We start from the raw sequence: 19575 nt of genomic DNA on the forward strand, positions 1-19575 counted from the left end.
CTCTCTCTCTCTCTCTCTCTCTCTCTCTCTTTGTTTTTTGTTTTGTTTTAAGACAGGGTTTTCGCTAACAGAACCCTGGCTATCCTGGAACTTGATCTGTGGACCAAGCTGGCCTTGAACTCACAGAGATCCACCTGCCTTTGCCTCCAGAGTGCTGGGATTAAAGGCATGTGCTACAACTGCCTGGCTAGGTGTTGTTTCTTTAATAGTTTTATGTCAGTTTTATTCTTGTTACAGCTATTTTTTTAACTGTACAAAGGATTAGTCCTGGTTTTATGTATACTAGGTAATATCCTACCACTGAACTGCACTCTGGTCCTTCATTCTTGAAGAGATTTGTATTGTGTAATATTAATAATTCTAGATTGGCAGTTATTTTTCTTTGAGAAACACGACGATACTCTTAATGGTTATGGCTTTCTTTTTGGGTGAGAGGTTAGCTGACAGTCTCCATGTCACTTCTGATCATAATCTCTTTTCTGTCTGGATGCTTATAAATTTTTCTTTTTTACTTTGCTGTTGATAATTTTTGCTAAAAATGTGGACTTTATAGATTTTTCAAACTTTTCCTGATTGAGATTATATCTGATTATTAAATCAGTAATTAATTCTTTTATTGATTTTAGAAAGGCCTTAGACATTTTCTCTTCAGTGTTGTTTCAGACACCAGTCTCTCTACACCTCCTCCAAGATACAAATTGGGTGTGAGTTAGGTTTTCTCATTTAACTTTCTTGTCACCTCTCTTTTGTATATCTTATCTTTTTTTCCCCTGAGACATTCAGTTTGGGATTCTAGTTAACGATATCTGTTCCAAGCTGTGCTTAATTGTTGTTAACTATTTCTATTGTTCTGTGATATCTTGAATTTTTCAAAAAATAAAGTTTTAAAGTCTGCTTGATCATTTTTTTACAGCTTTTTTTCTCCATATAACTTCAGTTTGCAATCCTTTTTTCCATTTCTTAAGTGCATTGAGTATAGCTTGTCTATATTCTGTTGTCTAAAGCCCCTTTAGTTGTAGTTTGTTTCTGGTAACTTTAGTTTTTGTCAGTACTTGCTCATGGTGTCTTCCTTTTGGGGGGAAATTGAGCTATATTTTTACTGTAAATTGATGTTATTCTTGGGATTTATGGGTGTTAAGGCTGATGAAAAAAGAGGGACTTTTCTTAAAACATCTGGGCGTTTTCCTGTGCCATGTCCCAAGGATGCTAACAGTTTAGGAGTTTTCAGATTAAATTGTTTTAAGTTTTTTTTGACCGCTCAGAAAAATGTCAGTTATTATATGTCACAACTGTTTTATTTGACACATATAAATATCTGTTTATGTGTGCCAGGCTCTATCTGATGTGTCCAGCTGCCCTGACTTTTTAGCCATGGGTGTGTTGAATAGACAGTTCTTGGAAGTCAACTCATACTGCCTTGTCTATAATTTATAGCTTCAAATCTTTAAAGAAAGACAAGAAAATTTAGTATGTCTTCAGATTTTGTGAGTGAATAGTCCCATGGGCTGTTTTGTTGTTGTTTGTTTCTAAAATGACTTCTTTAGTCTTCCAAATCATTCATCTATTTTTTTTTTTGCTGGTGTTTGTTTTGTTTTGTTTTGACAGGGTTGCCATGTAATCCCAGCTGGCCTTGAATTCTTCCCTGATTCACCCTTTAGAGTGCTGGGATTATAAGCATGAGCTACCTGGCTCATCTCAGTTTCATAGACACAACAACTCCTCTCTATACTCACAATTCATTCAGTTTCGTAGTGTTACATGTAGTTCAAGTCCGTTACAAGTGCTCCTCAGAACAATTATGCTAACTCTAGGTGTATGTTTAAGTGGTATATTTTAGGAGAAGATAAAGGAATCAAAAGCATACATATTATATATAATTTATAATAAAAAATAGACTCAGGAACAGAGAGGTAGCCCAGAAAGTATTAAGAAAAAGATTTTCAGGGTCTAGAAGAAAGTCAATGTCAAGAAGGGGTATACTTTAATATTTCAGCTCTGCTATTAAAAATGAATCAAATCTATTTGATGCTACAAATTTAAATTTAAAATTCAGTTTATTTATATCCCAGGTGCCAAGATTATAGACATGCTCAGCCAGATCCCAACTTTACATTGAATTTGTAAGATTCTGTTTCAGAGCATAGCTCCTAAATCTTTCTGGTAAAGGATGAGAAAGTTCATATTTCAGGTAGCTGTGCTGTCGCAGCATGACAGCTATAGACAGATGTAAACAAATGAGTGCGGTTGAGAAAGTAAACCTCTATAAAAATGGTTGGTTTTTGTTTTAAGACAGGATTTAGGTAGCCCAGCCTGGCCTTGAACTCTTGATCCTCTGCTTCAGTCTTAAGAAGTGCTGGGGTTTACCACCACATCTGGCCTATGTCTCATTCTTAAGGGGGGGGGAAAACCCACATTTTTGTTTATTTATTTGTTTGTTGAGACAAGTTTTCTCTGTGTAACAGCTGTGGCTGTCCTGGAACTCAGTCTGTAGACCAGTAGAGTAGGCTGGCCTTGAACTCACAGAGATCCACTTGCCTCTGCCTCCCAAGTGCTGGGATTAAAGGTGAGCACCGCCACTGCCCAGCAAAAGTGCTAGAATAGCTGATATTAACTAGCAGTTATTTACTTGTTTCATCAGTTAATCTCAAGTTGGGGAAGACAACTAAAAGAAAGCAGAGTTGAATAGATTCTGGAATATTTTTAATCCATGCCGTAAACCTTACTGTAAATGTGTAGTGTAGGTAAGTCATTGATTTCAGGATTTTTTTAAGATCCAGTATCAGATGCTGTTCAATTCCTAATAGGTGTTTAAGAGCAGTCAATAAGATTAAATCACAGATATGAGCTACTTTAGATTATCATTGATGAAATTAGACTGTCATTAATAAAATGGCGGTCATTTGTCCATGTCTAGAATTTCCTCAAGGATTATTGAGATGTGCTGCTTTTTTGTTTGTTTGTTTGTTTTTGTTTTTGAGAAAGTTTCTTACTTTTCAGCCCAGGCTAGCCAGGTACTCAGCCTCTTCCTATCTTCTCTTCCCCTGCACTGGGTTCTATACGGGTACTCACCGTATCAGTTTAAGGAGTAGTAAGTGTTTGAGTCATTTGCCTCTCTTTGCTTTGTCTCCTTCTAACTGTGTCTGTAAGAGGGTTTTCTATAAACTCCAAAGCCATTTCATAAAAAGATCTAAAGGACAGTGAAGCCTCAGGGGCTAAGATGGGACTTTTAGCTCTTTCTCAACTTTTCTAAACACTCTCTGCAGCAGAGACTCTGACTGTTGAACTTTAAGTCTTCACCTTGAGGTCATTTTATAAGACCGTCCCGCTTACTAAGTTCTCTAAACCATCTTCCAAGTTTCCTCTATTTTTCTGTCAAGGAAATTGTTGAATAGGAAAAGAGATTTTAGGGTTTTTTATAGTGACTTATAAGGTCATGGGTGCAGAAGTGTAGAATAATAACTGAGTTGGATACCAGAGTCAAGTTTATCTTTCATCACCATCTATATCAGTATTAATCTCCCTGGTGAATATTGCTATTAATAATAAAAATAGTGAGCACTGTTCCTTAAAAGTTGCCTTCTTAGTGCTGACTATCATGTTCTTGGCTTGTCATGGACAATCTCATTTTTATTTTCTTCCCCGATGGCTAGCTCAGGCTGCCTGGAGAGAGGTACCAGCAGTCTAACCGAGTTGTGAGCCTGTGAACTACAGTGACTCCCACAGCCAGATCCATCCATTGGTGCAGGGGTAGTGCACATGCATTAGGGCAGTGTTGGCAACCAGTAGCTGTCTGATTAGATGTGAGGTCTGCCCAGCAGGAGGAACGCATGCCTGCTACTGTAAATATGGCTAAGGACGACCTATGGCTGAAGAGGACCCCAGGAGAGGACCTACTGCTGTTATTTTGCTAAATGGATATGGCATCCATCCACCTTCTAAGTACTAGGATTTGGGGTAGGAGTGGAGGTTATATTTAGTTAAAATAAAATCTATTCATGTGTTAAGTGTGTGTGTGTGTGTGTGTGTATGTGTGTTTGTGTCTCATCTTGATATTCTTTGTGCTCACTGTGTAGCTCTGTTCTAAACTAAAAGGCTATTTTTCTAATATTAAATGTTTATTATGATTTCTTTTACTGTGATTTCCTTTTTCTTGAATTTTTTGGCTAGCTAGAGTTATTTCTATTCCCCCTGACACACACCTCATTTTCTTTCTACAATAAGAAAGAATAGTAAGCATTAGTGAGTACAGTTGTAATTTTCATTATTTGAGTTAATTTTTTATTTTTACAATTTGAATTATATCTCTAGCAATGTAGTATTCCCCCCACACACACACAGTTTACATTTGCACCAAGTTCAGGTAACCCTGTCTGACTTCCTGTATTCTGTACCCCTTCTGGCCTCCTTCTCCATCCCTTCTTACTTGCTGCTCATAAGGACACCTCTTGAAAATAGTACATTAACTATTGTACCTCTCCAGCCGATTTGTGAGAATTAATTAGTTGGCATCTATAAAATGCTCCCAGGTAATTCTTTATGACAGTATTGCTTTTAAATTTTAGTGGCTTCCATGTGTCAAGCTGTTTTTATGTCACTATTCCCATTCCTCTATCTTATGAAATGCTTTGTAAAATTTTTTAAAACATTTCATAAAATAAATTTTAAGAAATGTAAAAGTTGTTTTCTTTTGTTACAGAAAGAAAGGATTTGATATTAAATGGGTAGATGATACACATGCCTTAGGAGTTTTCTCCAGTCCAATCACAGGTATATGTCTAGTGACTCTCAGGAGTTCCAGGTCCCTTCTGTTTATTTTCTCCTGCTACTTGTTTTAATTTCCCTTCTATTCCAGCCAAGAACTTTGCTCAGCCAGTATCTGTAGTAGGATAAACACTGGCTTCTGAGGCAGTGGCCTGGTACCCACGTTCTCTCCCTCCTCTCTTTAATCCAGTGTTTGGTATTTGGAAAGGTAGGCACTTCCTCCCAGGCCATTTGTACACTTAAATGTTGGACATAATAAAGAAGCAAAGTGAGACTAAATTTTACACTATTTTTTTTTCTTCAGACAAATGAATTAGAAATAGAATTGTATATAATTCTACCGTAATAGCTACTCTTTGAATATATGGTTGATCTTTAATACCCAGACATACCCTAGACTCATGATAGAGTTTATGCAGAGGAATCCACTGCAGTCAGAGGTGCTGGGTTGAGTTCCTGTCTGAACCATCTTTAGAGCATGAATTTGCATGGGCCAGATAAAATATTTTTGGCTTTGTGGAGCAAAAAGCTTCTGTCCTTACCTAACTGGACTATTGTAGCAAGAAAGTAGCCACAGTGTGCAAATGAGCATGTCTCTGTTTCATACAGTTTTATTTACAGAAACAGAGAGCCCAGTGGCTGCATTTGGTTTGGTCCTGTTCTAAAGCAATCATTACCCTACTTACTGTTTACAGATTTTCTATATTTTATGATTTTTTTTTCCTTGCCATGAAAACCAAAAAACATAACTTTTGGGAATAAATGCTTTGTAAGAAATAGCCCTAAATTTTAGTGTGCATCACTTCATTTCCTTACATCTGTTCTTCCTTGCAGCTCGAGATGCCCTGGGTATTAAACATACAATGGTGAAGATCCGGCCCTTGTCACAGGCCACAAGAGCAGCCAAGGCCAAAGCTAGGGCTTGTGCTGGTGAGCCTATAACCTCTCTGCCTTTGTTCCTTATTGATGCTGAAGTTACTGTTTGTTCCAGCAGTTCCTCACAATCCAGAGTTCTATAGACATTGTGCTTTTATGTTAATACTTCTATTGACGTGCTTTTAAGGACAAAAAGAAAAAGAGCGTGTTGCCTTTGAGCAGCCACTTGGACTGGCCAAAGGCAAGCAGTACAGTATGCAGAGTCTGATGACATCACTGCTAGTTCACCTGATGTAGTTGTTGGATAGAGTTACTTGGAAGAGATTGTGTTAATGCAGATAATGCAGCCAGGGTTGTTTGTGCTTTGCCTTACTAATTTCCTTGGATCATCATCTATCAGGGCTGTATTAATTACTGGTGATACTGCCCTTGTTAGTCTGTTTTGTATGTTAATTACTGAGTTAAATCACTTGGAGCTGTAGTGGTTTCTCTTTCTTACTGCCTCTTACTCCTTTTTTTCCCTCAGAGTTTCTCCAGCCAGCAAAGGAAAGACCTGAGACTTCAGCAGCCCTAGCCAGAAGGCTAGTCATCAGTGCCCTTGGGGTTCGAAGCAAACAGAGCAAAACTGATCGGGAAGCAGAGCTCAGGAAACTTCAGGAAGCCCGAGGTGAGCTGACCGGTGTTCTTTGGTCTGATCCACAAGGGCTTCATTATGAGGCATGTGTTGAAAAAGAAAGAGAATAACGTGCATTCCATCTCGTCGTTTCCATCTTCAAGAAACCTCTCAGATGCAGAGATGGTGTTTTCACTCTTGTTTACACAAGGCATCTAGTTAACTTACTGTTGCTGAGAGATAGGCTTGGCTTTCTCAACTCATTCCTGGCTTTTCTACAGTTTGTTTCAAACTAAACAATTAAAAGAAAATGTTTCCTCTGAAGACTTCAGTCTCCCAGACCTTGTTTACTTTCACTGGCCCATGACCATGGTGACAGTGGTGTAATCAGATGGCTTACATCTTTTTGGTAGAAGGCAAGTTAAGGCAGAGACAGCAACTGATATTGATGATAATAACTGTCTGTAAGAGGAATTTTGATTCTTAAGACAGTTGAGTAGATTCACCTGACTTCTGATGACTCTAAAACCCACGGAGTTCTCAGAAAACATTTCCACAGATCCATAAGCAGGGCTTTTCTTATACTTTGAATATATCTTTATCAGTTTTTGAATTCTAGGTAAATAAAGACTTGGACTCAGGCTTGACAGAGAGTATTTTTTAAACAGCCTTCAAGCTTTAGACAAGTTCTTTGCCTTTATCCAAGATCTATAGAATCAGTGAAAACAATTCTGAAAATTCCACTTACCAAAAAGTGAGTTCATTTTTCCTTTAAACCTGAAGTTTCAAACTGCTTGTTTATTGCCAGTATAACAAGGCCATTAATACTTCTGTCCACTATGCTTTGGTGATAGCAGGCGGCTTTCGGTCTCTCAGCTGCACCGGCTAGATAACCAGTGAGTGAGAGCATCATGGCAGGGGTAGGTTTCAGAAGGGAACCCAGCTAATTTACCTTAATGGTGATAATGAGGCAGTTCTGTTTTCTAGTGCATTGTTCATCCAGAGGTTGCTTATAGAGGATAGGAAAAGGAAAGGATTGCCCTTGCTTTTATAGATGGTAAATAACAGAACTGGATCGAAGAATGTACAGTATTCCTAATCCTCGTATTGGTTATCTCTGAAGAAAGTGACTCCTGGGTGGCCGCTGTAGTTATCTCAGGGGAATAAAGGAGCCTAGGGATGTAGCTCAGTTGTCAAACATTTGCTTCGCATGCCCTAAGCCTTCCTTGGGTTCAGTTCCAGCACTGAACAAAAGCAAACAAAAAAGGCTGAGTGGAGGGTAATGCCGTGCCTTCCTTGGGAGTGTAAATCACCTGTATCTACAAATACTGCAGCTGTTGCTTTGCTGCACGAGATCGGCTGAGCGTTCTCTCTCATTCTTGGCAGGCACATCAGCATGCTGCTTCTCTTGAAGTATATGTTTTAAATGCCTTGCTATCCAAAGGACATTTCTGTGGTGCAGTTTGAAAGTGAGACTGTTGACTGACTTTTGTTTTTGAAACAGTTCACTTTGTTGTCCTGAATGGTTTAGAACTTACTATGTAGCCCAGGTTGCCTTTGAACTTATGGCAGGCCTACATCCAATTTTGGGGTGCTGGGCCACCATAGCTAACTTCTCTGTTGCTTTTTTAAATGAGAAGTATTTCATTGTTTGTTTATCTGAGGTGATGCTCTCATGGTGTTACCTGTGCTGAACTTTTAAACTTGTAATCATTCTGCCTGAGCTTCTCAGCTCCTCTGGTAACTGGAGCTCAAGAGGCTCTTGGTTGTAATTGAGAGACCAACTGGGTAGGTTCTTTGTATATATTAATGCTTGGATTACAGAAGACCATTCTATCATTCTACATCACAGCTCTTCTGTGTCTGAGAAAATGAAGATGGGGAATTTCTTTTCCTAGCATCCTTTTGAATTAAGCAATCTCATGGAGTTGTATGGAGTCTAGGCTCTCACTTAAATGTATTTGATTCCTTCCTCTTCTTAAAACTTAGAGTCCGTGGTGACTGTATGCACTAAGCAAAGCTCAAAACAGATTACTTTTTAGATTCTGTAAGCAATGGCTTTTCCTGCACTCTCCCACTGTTCACTCTCCCTTTCTCTCGGTGTGGTGTTAGGATTAGATGCAGGGCCAGTGCAAGGCAGGCCTCTGCCACTGAGCTGTACCCTGCTGCTGCTGCTCTTGTTTGATTTCTGACACTTTCTAGTATAAGACATGGGTAAAAGGGTTGTCTTGATAAAGGCACTGGAAGGAAACTTCCAAATAGAAATTCCGATGGTGTTGTCTTCACACCTCTGATGCAAGACACTGTCTTCAGTTTCAAGATGGCCTCATGAAGTTAAGTAATAGAGGTTACCACCTAGGAAAATGAGAAGGGGGATTTGAAGATAGGCTTTTCTAATTAAAACTCATTTTTTTCTACCCCTTTGAAAATTTTGGGGGATAATTGCCACTTCCCCCTTGGGAAAAATATTATGTTTATAAATATATTTTTGATGTCCCTAGATAATGCACTATAATAGGCTTCTTTTTAGTTATAGATACCAAAGATTAGCTAGCAGCTTTAACTGACAGAAAATTTTTCTTTTGTTTGCTATAAATCTGGATGATAGTTTAAGCCTGTTTCTCCTTCCTTTTTTCTTTAGTAGGAATCCAGAACATCTGGACATCATTCTTTACTATCAGCTCTTTACTGTAAAGACCAAAGGCAGATCACTAAGGAAGCAAAGAAACCTGGGCTGTAATAGAGCTGTTGTCAATTAACTAGCTGTGTGGCTTTGAGGTCTTACCACTCTTTCTGTCCACTTTCCAGCTAGTAATGCTTGCCCTACCTAACCATGGAGAGGTTTTTTTTAGTACAACATAATTTAATCTTGAAAAAGTGCTTTTACAAATTCAAGATATGGTTGTTTTCTGTGTTGTAATATGACATGAGTATTGACAAGAGTATATTCTGTATTGCTGCTCTTCCATTACACGGAACAGATGGACCTGATCAGTCATGGCATTCTCCCTTGGCAGGCACTGACATGCCTCTTGCCAGTTGATCAGAATTAGCATGGACCAAAATCTATACGCTGTTCTGTTATAGATCCTTTCATTAATATATAATAATCTAGCCCTTCTTTGTCCTCCATGAAGAATTTTATTGACTGCCAGGGAGTTAAGGACAAAAAAGATGAATAACATGGGCTCATTGTCTCTATATATGAATGATATTGAATACTTTGGTTTTTCTTCATAAATGTTAGTATTTTACTCTGAACTTTCTCTGCCCTGCCCCTAAGAAAGTTGAATGTCCCTAATCATTTGAGTTCCTCTAGTGGGACTTTCTATCCTACTTGGATTCTACCATCATTTCAGTGAAACAGCTTATACCCCAGTCCTTTAAGGGAGATTCATTAAAGCTGAATGAATTGAGAAGGAGGTGCCATATCACTTAAAGCAAACCACACTGTGTGGATCAAGAGATAAAAGCATTTAGTACATTGTTCTTGAGCATGAGCAGAGTCTCTTTTGGTCCAGGAGAGTACGAACAGATCAGAACTGTGCTAAGAGTGGGAAATGGAAGCATAGATCATCCTTGAGTGCTTTGGATTGTATTTAATAAGGTTTTCAACCAGTGATTCATGCTGAATGATGCAACCACGTAAGTAAAGGACTCAACACTGGAATATCTGGGACATTTTCCTGTGTTCTCTATTCCAAATGTTTGCTTGCTGACTAAAATTAGAAATGTATGTCGTATGTCATTCCTTCTCAGAATAAGCTGCTCTCTCATCTCCAAAATTATGAAATAGTTTTACTTCATAATTTCATTTCATTCTTAGGAGTAGGTGATTAATTGGCTGGTTCTAAAAGGTCAGCATTTTGTTCATAGGTCTAAAGCAGAGGAAGTAAATAATCATTTAGTTTGATTAATTAAATCACAGAAGACGTAGAGTCATCTCTGGACAATACTTGCTCTCTTGTAGTAAAACAGATTTACCCATGGTAGCTAACTCTGGGAAACCTTGTACATTCCATTATTCTGCAGCGCTGTATTACTGACCATAATCAGATTTTCAGGGTATTTTCCGCCTATTATCTCAAATTCACTTCATTTCTAACCATATAAATATGTGAAAAAATTTTTGCAGAGATGTAATATTTATCCTTTTTTTTTTTTTGGTTGCTTCTAAATCAGAGACAAAAATGTCAACACTAGGACTAACTGACCATTTGAAGTGTTGCTAAAATAAACAGCACATGGTTCCTTGTGCTTAATACACTGTAGATCATTCTCACTTAAATGGGTCCTGATGAGAGCTGGATTGCAGTTTCCTAGAACACTGATGAGCAAATAAATACTTGATAAATTTTATCTGAAGGCTTGCTACAATTAAGAGTTTGCTTATACTACTCCCTTCTCTTGATCTACCAAGTCTGTCAGGGAATAAAGGAAGGCAATTAAATTTGCCCAGGCTTGTTCTTCACAAAGCTTGCTGATTATTACTCTGTAGGTGGCGACAAGTGGGTTTTGTGATCATTTTTTAAGTGCCCAAGTAAATTTTGAAAGTCTTTAATTTGCAGCCCTTCTCTCTCCTTCCCTTTTCTTGTCAAATAAAGCCTGACCCGGGAGTGTTCCCTTCTCAGTCTTCGGCACCTCTCTTCCTCCCTCAGTGAGGAGCAGCAGCTGAGCTCCCTGACTTCAGCAGCTTGCTCAATAGGCATTTCTGTCTGTGCTTTCACACTGGGAGCAGAGTCTTCAGGGCAGTATGGAAGTGCTTCAGGTTAGCCATTCCCTCCTCATGTTCTGGTCTCTCTTGCTCCCTTGTGTTACTGCTGCCGCAGGCTGTTTTGCTTGCTCTACTTTCTTATGTTTACTGGAGGCGATGGTAATGACAGCTTTTTTTTCATGCAGCCAGTCATGTAATATCTTCTCTTGATAAAGGGACATTTTTTTTTTTAGTTAATTTTTTCACATGCTTTTCCTTTTCTTTTGATATATTCAGATGCCAGGATAATGGAAAGTATGCTACTTAAATATCAGAACTGGGTTTCAGTCTCAGTTCTTCCTGATAATTGAGCCTTAGCAAGTCACACTAGTTCCCTGTCTGGGAAGGGATCACTTAAAAGACCCATTTGATCCATTCTCTGTGTTTCATATGCTTCATATTTTCACTATTTCTTTGTGCTTCTCAATTGTTTTCATGTATTACCACCAGAATTTACATACATATCACACATATACACATGCTCAGGTGAGACTTAGGGTTAGGGGACTTTTGTTAGCAAGCATTTAACACTAGACATATTTCAAAATTGTGACTTTACAAAGATGTCTGTATTACACAGTGTCTGTATTATATGTTTTATAATACCAAAAGCAAACACATTAATAACACTGATGTTCCTTAAGCAAAATATGTAACAAGTCACATTAAGTAAACAATACAGAGACCAAACAGCCTCTCGTTGGGTTAGGTTTCCTACCAAAAATGAATTTTGACCCAAACTTTAAAATAAAAACAAAAACCTTATTTTCAGAACTTTTGATTTTGGACTTGTGAATTATAGGTCGGTCATATTTTTCTGTTTATGGATAATCTTTCTGACTTGTTTCCTATCTTAATGAAAATCTTGAGTTCTAGTAAATAATTTTCCTGTTTCCTTTGTTTTTCCTTGGGATTCACAACCAGTTTTTTATTTATTTCATCCACAGCCGCTTTGCATTTAAATCTTCCCTAACCTCATATCTTTTTAAGACTCAGAGCCATGCTACTTTCATAGGAAATCCTGGCAAACTTTAGATAAGTCCATTATCCTTGGCATTGCTCATGAAGAACCTCAGCCAACCCAAGCCTCCCTGCTTTGCAGCTGAATCCTTGGGCGTAGTATTAATCAGCCTTCAGTTTGTAATTTGTTGATCCTCATTTTTTTGCCTTTTGTGACTTTGTTGCTATATTCAGATGAAGCCACAAGATGGTGCCCAAATAGCAAGGAATTTCTCTCACATTCCCAGCCAACTTCCTTCCCCTTAAAGTACAGTCAAGTGTAGTTCAGAGATTTTGTAAGTGATTTTCATGATTTGGAAGATAGGTTGAGATAGCAAATGTTAAAACAAACTCCCTTGATTTCTGTAATCCACCTGGTTCATGACTTGAGGACTCTTGTCTGGAACAAGAACTCTTAAAAAGAAACATTTAAGGCTTATTATATGTATTTTTCTGGTATTAAGGTGAATGGCCATCAGCTATAAAGTTAGAAACTCTTTGGAGCACATGTTTTGTGTGCTACATTGGGTACTGTTTAGCCCAGTGTCCTAGACACCTCGAGCTCCTTTGCTAAAGTGGTCCTCCTGCTTTAGTTTTTTAGGTAGCTAGGCCTACAGGCATGTTCCACTGCTCTCAGCTAGTATATATGTACTTTTAAAGGAAAATGAAAAATGAAGTTTCTATATTAAAAATAATTAAAGGTTAATTATACAATTTGTGTATTTTTGACTTAAAAAAATTAGTCACTCTTTTTCCTCCATTTTATGTAGTGGTTATTTTTTCTTCTTGGAATAGACCCTAGAACAGTGCTTTTCAAGCTGTGGGTTGACGCTTTTATGGGCTAAACAACCCTTTCACAGGGGTCAACCAAAACCATTGGAAAACACAGATATTTGCATTGCAATTTATAATAATAGCAAAATTATAGTTATAAAGTAGCACGGGTATAATTTTATGGTTGGGGGAGTCACCACAACATGAGGAACTGTATCAAAGGGTTGCAACGTTAGGAAGGTTGAGAACCACTGCTCTAGAACATTTTTGGTTCAGTTTGTATTTAATGTGTGGAGCCCTGAGTTTCATCCTAGGCACGACAAAAAAGAAAAGGGGGAAAGGTAGAGAGAGAAAGTGGGATAGGAAGAAAACAAAATCAAGAGTAATCGTATCAATTCTTTAAAGCATTTGGAAAGCTAAAAAGATGTTAACCTCTGGGATCAGGTGAAAGGTGATCAGGGAATCTCCCTGTCTCATGAATAATCTTTGCCTTATAATTTGACTAAAGGAGACTCACTGGCTGTGTGACATATATAATCATATGATTAACACTGGTCTTTATTTACAGAGAGAAAACGGCTGGAAGCCAAGCAACGGGAAGACATCTGGGAAGGCAGAGACCAGTCCGTGGTTTGAATATTCACTTCCTGAAAGGAATGAATCCATGAATTAGGAAGTGTTTGATATTCTTGAGACAAGAGGATCCTTCCAGAGCCGTGCACATACAGATGAGCATATAAAACGTGAGCAAGACAGACAACTCAGAGAAGGAGTCCAGTCCCCACTCTTGAACTTAGACCTGTCCACTGTGATAGAGACATTAAAAGGAACTATCATGTGGGAAGGAAAATGGAAGACGTGGCTTCTGAGATTCCTGAGTGGAGCAGGTCATGATTGTATGGGTCAGGCCTCCAGGAAGTCTGAAGCAAATGTAAAGCAAAACAGAGGATTCAAGCCTGCAGTGATGGGAGTCGGAGGTCCATGGCAGGGTGTTCCTTAGTGCCTCTCAGAGTTGAGAACTGCAGGATGAGGGACAGCAGTAAGAGGGGGAGTGGAAGCAGCTCACAGACGTGAGTGCCTGGTGCACTCGGAGTGTACAGAGTCTACACTGCTGGCCTAGAACTCAAAAGCCACTGGCACATCGTAGGTGTTTGGACTCCTGAGTTTGTTCTAAGCTTGGTGCCTCGTACTGCTCCAGCGGCCAGGGGTCTGCTACCTTCCTTCCTCCTGAAAACCAGTCCTAGGGAGCTGAGTGCCAGCTCCAGTTTAATCAGTGATAATGTTGTGAGAGGGAGAAATTAAAGGCTACTTTATAACATAAATCATTATGGTGTTTATAAATCTTAATCCCCACCTAAAAACCAACAACATGGGAAAAAGAAAACAGAAAAACCTGTAGATGAGTTCTCTAGTCTTCATGTCTCTGATGATGTGCCTGGTTTAAACAGGTACTAACTTTTATCAGCCCAGAAGTATAGTGCTGTCTTTTCTGCGCTAGAGTAGATTCCTCAGACCGCCTTGGCAGTTCTATGTGGCAGCTTCTCTTGCCCTCATCTCATGCATCTTACATCCATTTTTCCATAGCTGTCAAATCTGACACCCCACAGGAAGCATCTGGCACACAGTATGTGCTTGGTATGGTCTTAGCCTGTGCCAGCCGGGCTTGGCAAGCAGCTCCAGACCATCCAGTACAGTGATGAGCCACCAGGATACAATAAACACCTCTAGCAGTGAACAGTCTCCAAAAGGACGCGGGCAGGTTAGACCTCCAGCTCAGCCTCTGTCTCACAGCTACCTTCTTGGTGGTTTTGGAAGGTAGTTCTGTGCTGAAGAAACAGTAGTGCTAGTCTCTAAGGTGCTGAAGTGGCAGGAACTGGTGTCACACTGTGTTTTCAACTGGGGCAGGTTTCTTTTTATACCCATGACAATGATGGATTATTAGCTTTGTCTAGAACATGGTAGAATGGGGCTCTTCAGCTATCCCTAGATATCCTGGCCTTGGGTCTGAGTCCTGACCTGTCCCTGTTGCTAGTCCTGTCTGGAGCTCTGTCACAGTTCATCAGCATTGTTTCTTCATTGCAGGTTTGCTTTTCCAGAGGCCCTGTACACCATTCCATATGTGGGGAAATACATTGTTTTCTTGATCCTCTGTCTCTACTTAAGTCTTTGGCTTCCACTTGGACAGCCTGTGCTCTGTTTTTACTCTGTTTACTATGCTCTGTTTGAGCAGTGGATACATTGAAAGAAAATACCAAGGATTCCAGTATTGCCTTTTATTATTTTTATGTTATTTATTAACAATATATTATAAATATAATATTTATTTTTGTATATTACATGTTACCTATTAATTTTCTGTTATTGTTATTAATTTTATGTATGTCTGAATTCTGGCAACTGTGGAGGCCAGAAGTGCCTATTAGATTTCCTGGGACTAGAATTGTAGTTGGTTATGAGCTACCACATGGATGTTGGGAATTGTACCTGGGTCCTCAGGAAGAACCAGGCTCTTAACCTCTGAACCATTGCTCCAGCCCCAACTTGACTTTATACTGAGAGACACTTTTAAGGCACACACTTGCCATGTTTTCACACCCTACTCTAAGTCAGATACCAGACCATGGCCATACATGTGCTAGACAGCATTCACCTCTGAGCTACACTCCCAGACTGGGTTTTTTAACTTAGGAGTGACCTTGAGAGTGGGGAGAAAAAGGCAAAAAAAAGCAAAGACTCTTGTCACCTGTGAAAGGACTTCTTGTTAGCTGCTTAATGTCCTTCCTCTGGAGGCATTGTTAATGTTTATTACCCAGTTTTTAAAAAAGCAACCTGTCTTCTGTCTGATAATCAGCGACTTTGAACTCTCAGGATGCGTCTTCTAATCAGTCTTAGAGAACAGGGTTTTTTTAAGTCAGCATATGGGGCATTGCTGTTTTTACTTCTATTGAAAATGTGCTTTTTGCTTACATTATTCCAGTAATTAGGGAGCCTGTATTAGTGGTAAGAAGTCCCAGCCATGGCCCGAGCTTGTCCAGGAAGATCAAATCCTTGGTTAGATCTAAACTGAACTTTTATAAAAAGAGTTAATGAGAGAACACTGTGTGGCTGCTACTGTCTCATGGAACAGACCTCTCTCAAATAAGGAGAGCTGTTTGAACGTTGTGGCTGCTGTGAAAGAAATATTAGCTCTGGGGGATAACATCTCATGTACTCACTCTACATATTATGTTTTGTGTATGGTAAACATCGAAATCTCAGGGTTATGTAGAATTTCTAGTAGAGTTACAGTCCCTGTGGATTCTAGTTTTCTCTTCATAGTGTAAAAGTCTATTAGCTTAGCTTCTAAGGAGAGCTTCCTAGCCCTTCTCTGGGACACAGAGGGTGCCAAGGTGAAAGTCTTCTGAGGTTTTTGGTTCTGTCTGGAATTTGACGGTTGGTATTCTGTTAACATTCCTCATCTAGTTATAAGTCATGCCAGCCACCAACCTGCCCATGTCTTTCCCTTTCAACTCAGAAGTTTAACAGCACAGCCCTTGTATAGCTTTTTCCAGGAATTAAAACTGGCTACACCTACCAATCGTGTGATGTGGGCCGGAAAGCTGAGACCATGCTGGTAGCTGTCTGCCTGGCCTGCTTCTTCTGGCCTCTTGGAAACTAGATCCAACTAGAAGGTGAGGGTAATCTCCCTGCCCAAGCCCAGTCCTCACTTGGCAGCCCACCCCTAGCTAGCTGCACATTCTTTTGTAGATCATTAGCTTCATGTGTGAGTATAATGTCACTGTTTGCTGGATCCAACAGAAAATCAGTCCTTCCCTTGTTTACCTAAACTGTTACACCAAAATAGGCTTCCTGTGCCAAGTGAAGGAGATGACGGAATGGAGGAGATGGAAAAAGGCACTTTTTGTTCATAGAAGGTACCCAAAACATGTCTTTTGACTATCAGGGTAGCTCTTGCAATGTAGGGAGGAGGATGCTCTAAATCAGTTCTGTCTGCTACCATTTATTTTGATTTTGTAGCCTCTGTTATAAAGTCGACAGTCTGGGTTGCACCTTCTCATTCCTCCCCTTCACCTCTTAGCCTTCCTGACCTGAGGTTCACTGTTGACCTTGGGCAATGTGACTCAAGAACCGTACTAGGGTGGGCTGCCCCAAGGATTGTGTTCTGAGCATCATCCGGCTCTGGAGGGAAGAAGGCAGAGTGGGATGCACTGGAAGCTGCAGAAGCTCAGCTGGTCTAGGCTTTGTAGCGGCCCATAATGAGCAACCTTTATTGGCATTATAAGACCTAGAAGGATCATCTGTATGCATGTCAGTGGAGAAAAGGTCCAGACATGCCCTTGAAGGCCCCAGGTCTTATACCACCTGAGCGAGAGTAGAGCACTCACTGTGCATGGCGCCTTTCCCAGGTTCTCACTTCTTATTAACTCAGTCTTCTGTTCTTAACTCTACCAGACCTGTCTTAGTGTTCCTGCGGAGGGGCTTGATTGACCAATTTCTTCTCAATTGCAAACGTTTGTTTGAGGTGAAGTGGCCTTGGTTAAATCTGGAATTTAGGCTAACACTGCAAAGTGGGTGATTCTAAGAGACTGGACTGCCTGCCAGATGTGGGCATCCTATTGTCTCCCTGGGCAGAGGTCCTCAGAGGCTGAATTTATATGACCTCAGCTGTCTTCTTGATTTCTTGCTACACTCCAGGAAAGGCCCTGTCTTGTCATTCTGTGAAACTTGCCCCCCAGCCCCAGTAACTGAGGTGTTGATCCATCAGGAAATGAGGAGACCTGCAGGCTCAGGGGCATTGGAAACACCATGTGTGACAGAATGAAGGTAAAGATGCCAAGGAGAGGCTTCAGAGCCTGAGATGCCAGTTCTAAGTGAGGATAAGCTGAGGGACTGCATTCACCAGCTTCTCTGCCAGGTGCGACTTTGACACGGTTATTCTGTGTGGAGTGTATAGCAGAGAGAACTGACTCCATGCACTTCTTGTGTTCTCTGGTCCTCTGTCCTCTGACCTCCAAGACATTTGCAAAGCACCACTTAAAGGGAGCCTTGGTCACAGTTCATCCCTGAGGAACTTAGAGCTCCAGAAACTGGGAACTGTGCATCAAGTTGTAAAGAAGGTGGAGTCCTCTTAAAGAAGAGAAGGTTTAGCTGGCCAGAGCCTCAAGGCCATGCTAACTAGGCCCAGAGCCATCCTGAGAGTACTGCCATCCTGGGTCATGATCTGGCCATTGAAAGGCTTCCTGAGCAGCTTGGTGCTCCTTGTCACTAGCCCCTTGTCCTGTGAGTCAGGGCTTTGTGAAGGGCATGGCTCCAGTAAGCTGAGGTATCTGGTGTGTGAGCAGAGCTGGGAGTGTGCAATAATGGTTTCAGATGAAGTTGTTCCTGAGTCGCTGTTCCTGCTCCATGGAGAGCTCTGCATTGGGTCGGTAGGAATCTCCTGTGGGCCAAAGCAAAATAGTTAAGTGGACAAACCTACCACAGCCCCTTTCCCTCAGGGCAGTCATAGGCACACAGTCTGTTGTGTGGAAAGGGCTATCTATCCTGGTTCTTCTTTGTTCCCTCCCCAGGTTCTTTCTGTGTGGCCACACTGCCTGCCTTGTACAACAGCAACAGGAGGCTCTGCTGTGGCAGGGATTATCCATGACTGCAGCTCCAGCCAGCTCCATCTCAGCCTCCACCATGGCGCTCTCTGTCTCCTGGCTCCTAGACGCCCCTTCCCTCCAAACTTACAGGGACAGTAGTTTCCCATTCCTTCATCCCTGGGTTCAGTGTCACTTGTTTCCTGGTCCTCTAAGGAGCTCTTGTCACACAGCTAGCTTCAGGTGCACTGCAGTGAGTCAGACCACGTGTGGGACTCTTGCACTATCTTTGTGGGTCCCTAGCAGTCTGGTCACCGAGGCTCCGTCATCTCCGTGTGCACAGCCCAATTCCTCTCACATTCGTGTTTCGTTCTGTGTCAGCAAAGTCTACTCAGTTACCCAGATGTGAAACTTAAATGTTCCTTCTCATTCTCTCCCATTTGCAGGCAGAATTTATTTTTAAAACAAATGAGGCTGGGGATATAGCTCGGTGATAGGGTGCCTGCCCAGCCCATGGAAGGCCCTGCAAAACAAACTTTGCATCTTGACTGAAATTTTGTCAGTGTCCCTGTTTCAGAAATGGAAACCTAGGAGTGCTTTTCTGTCACAACACAGGCCCCCACAGTCCCTCCCTGGAGTTGTAGATCTTTAATGATCTAGAAGCTCACAGTCCATTTTTACAAAAGGAAACTGCCCAGGCATGCTGGCACATGCCTGTACACAGTAATCTCTAAACTCAGGCTGAGGCAGAGGACTGCCCAGTTTGAAGGCCAGCTGAACTGCACATACCTGTTTCAAAGAATAGAAAAATTTTAATTAAAAAAAATCTTGAGGCTGGGCAGATGTCTGGGTAGTTTAATATGTACCCTGCTCTTGAGGGCCCGAGTTTGGTTCCCAGCACCTACACTGTGGGGCTTCCAGTGACCTGTAACTCCAGTTTCTAGGGGAATCCAGTCCCCCTTGGTTCCATGGACATTTACACTTGTGCATGTACCTTCACATGCATACACAATTAAAAAGAAATCTTAAAAAAACAACCAAACAAAAACCCTCAGGTTGAGATTCCCTCAGTGTCTCAGGTTAGAGAGTGGTTGGTGGGAGTTAGAAGGCAGCCATAGAATACTGTCTCCCCTTCTGTGTCTCTGTCAAGGCCCTGCTCAAATACCATTTCCTCAGATTCCTCATCCTCTCTCTCTCTCTCTCTTTTTTTTTTTTTTTTT

General features: G+C 40.7%; 2 protein-coding genes across 6 annotated transcripts in view; one reads left to right on the forward strand and one right to left on the reverse strand.

The window, feature by feature from the left end:
- The window catches only part of R3hcc1l (R3H domain and coiled-coil containing 1 like), a 75305-nt gene extending 60198 nt beyond the window's left edge, over positions 1–15107 (forward strand). For 3 of the 5 annotated variants that reach the window (XM_031390363.1, XM_031390365.1, XM_031390364.1), the window contains 4 exons: positions 4697–4767; positions 5596–5691; positions 6164–6304; positions 13345–15107. In XM_031390363.1, coding sequence (XP_031246223.1) covers positions 4697–4767; positions 5596–5691; positions 6164–6304; positions 13345–13412 — 376 coding nt within the window. In that variant the 3' untranslated portion in view covers positions 13413–15107. Of the gene's footprint in view, positions 1–4696; positions 4768–5595; positions 5692–6163; positions 6305–13344 lie in introns of those variants that run through there. The other 2 variants (XR_004123594.1, XR_004123595.1) reach the window with 2 other exon arrangements.
- A 1904-nt stretch (positions 15108–17011) lies between these two features.
- The window catches only part of Loxl4 (lysyl oxidase like 4), an 18675-nt gene continuing 16111 nt past the window's right edge, over positions 17012–19575 (reverse strand). The window contains exon 15 of the mRNA XM_031390366.1: positions 17012–18213. Coding sequence (XP_031246226.1) covers positions 18143–18213 — 71 coding nt within the window. The 3' untranslated portion in view covers positions 17012–18142. The remainder of the gene's footprint in view (positions 18214–19575) is intronic.

The sequence above is a fragment of the Mastomys coucha genome, unplaced genomic scaffold (genome assembly GCF_008632895.1).
Source record: "Mastomys coucha isolate ucsf_1 unplaced genomic scaffold, UCSF_Mcou_1 pScaffold21, whole genome shotgun sequence".
NCBI lineage: Eukaryota > Metazoa > Chordata > Mammalia > Rodentia > Muridae > Mastomys > Mastomys coucha.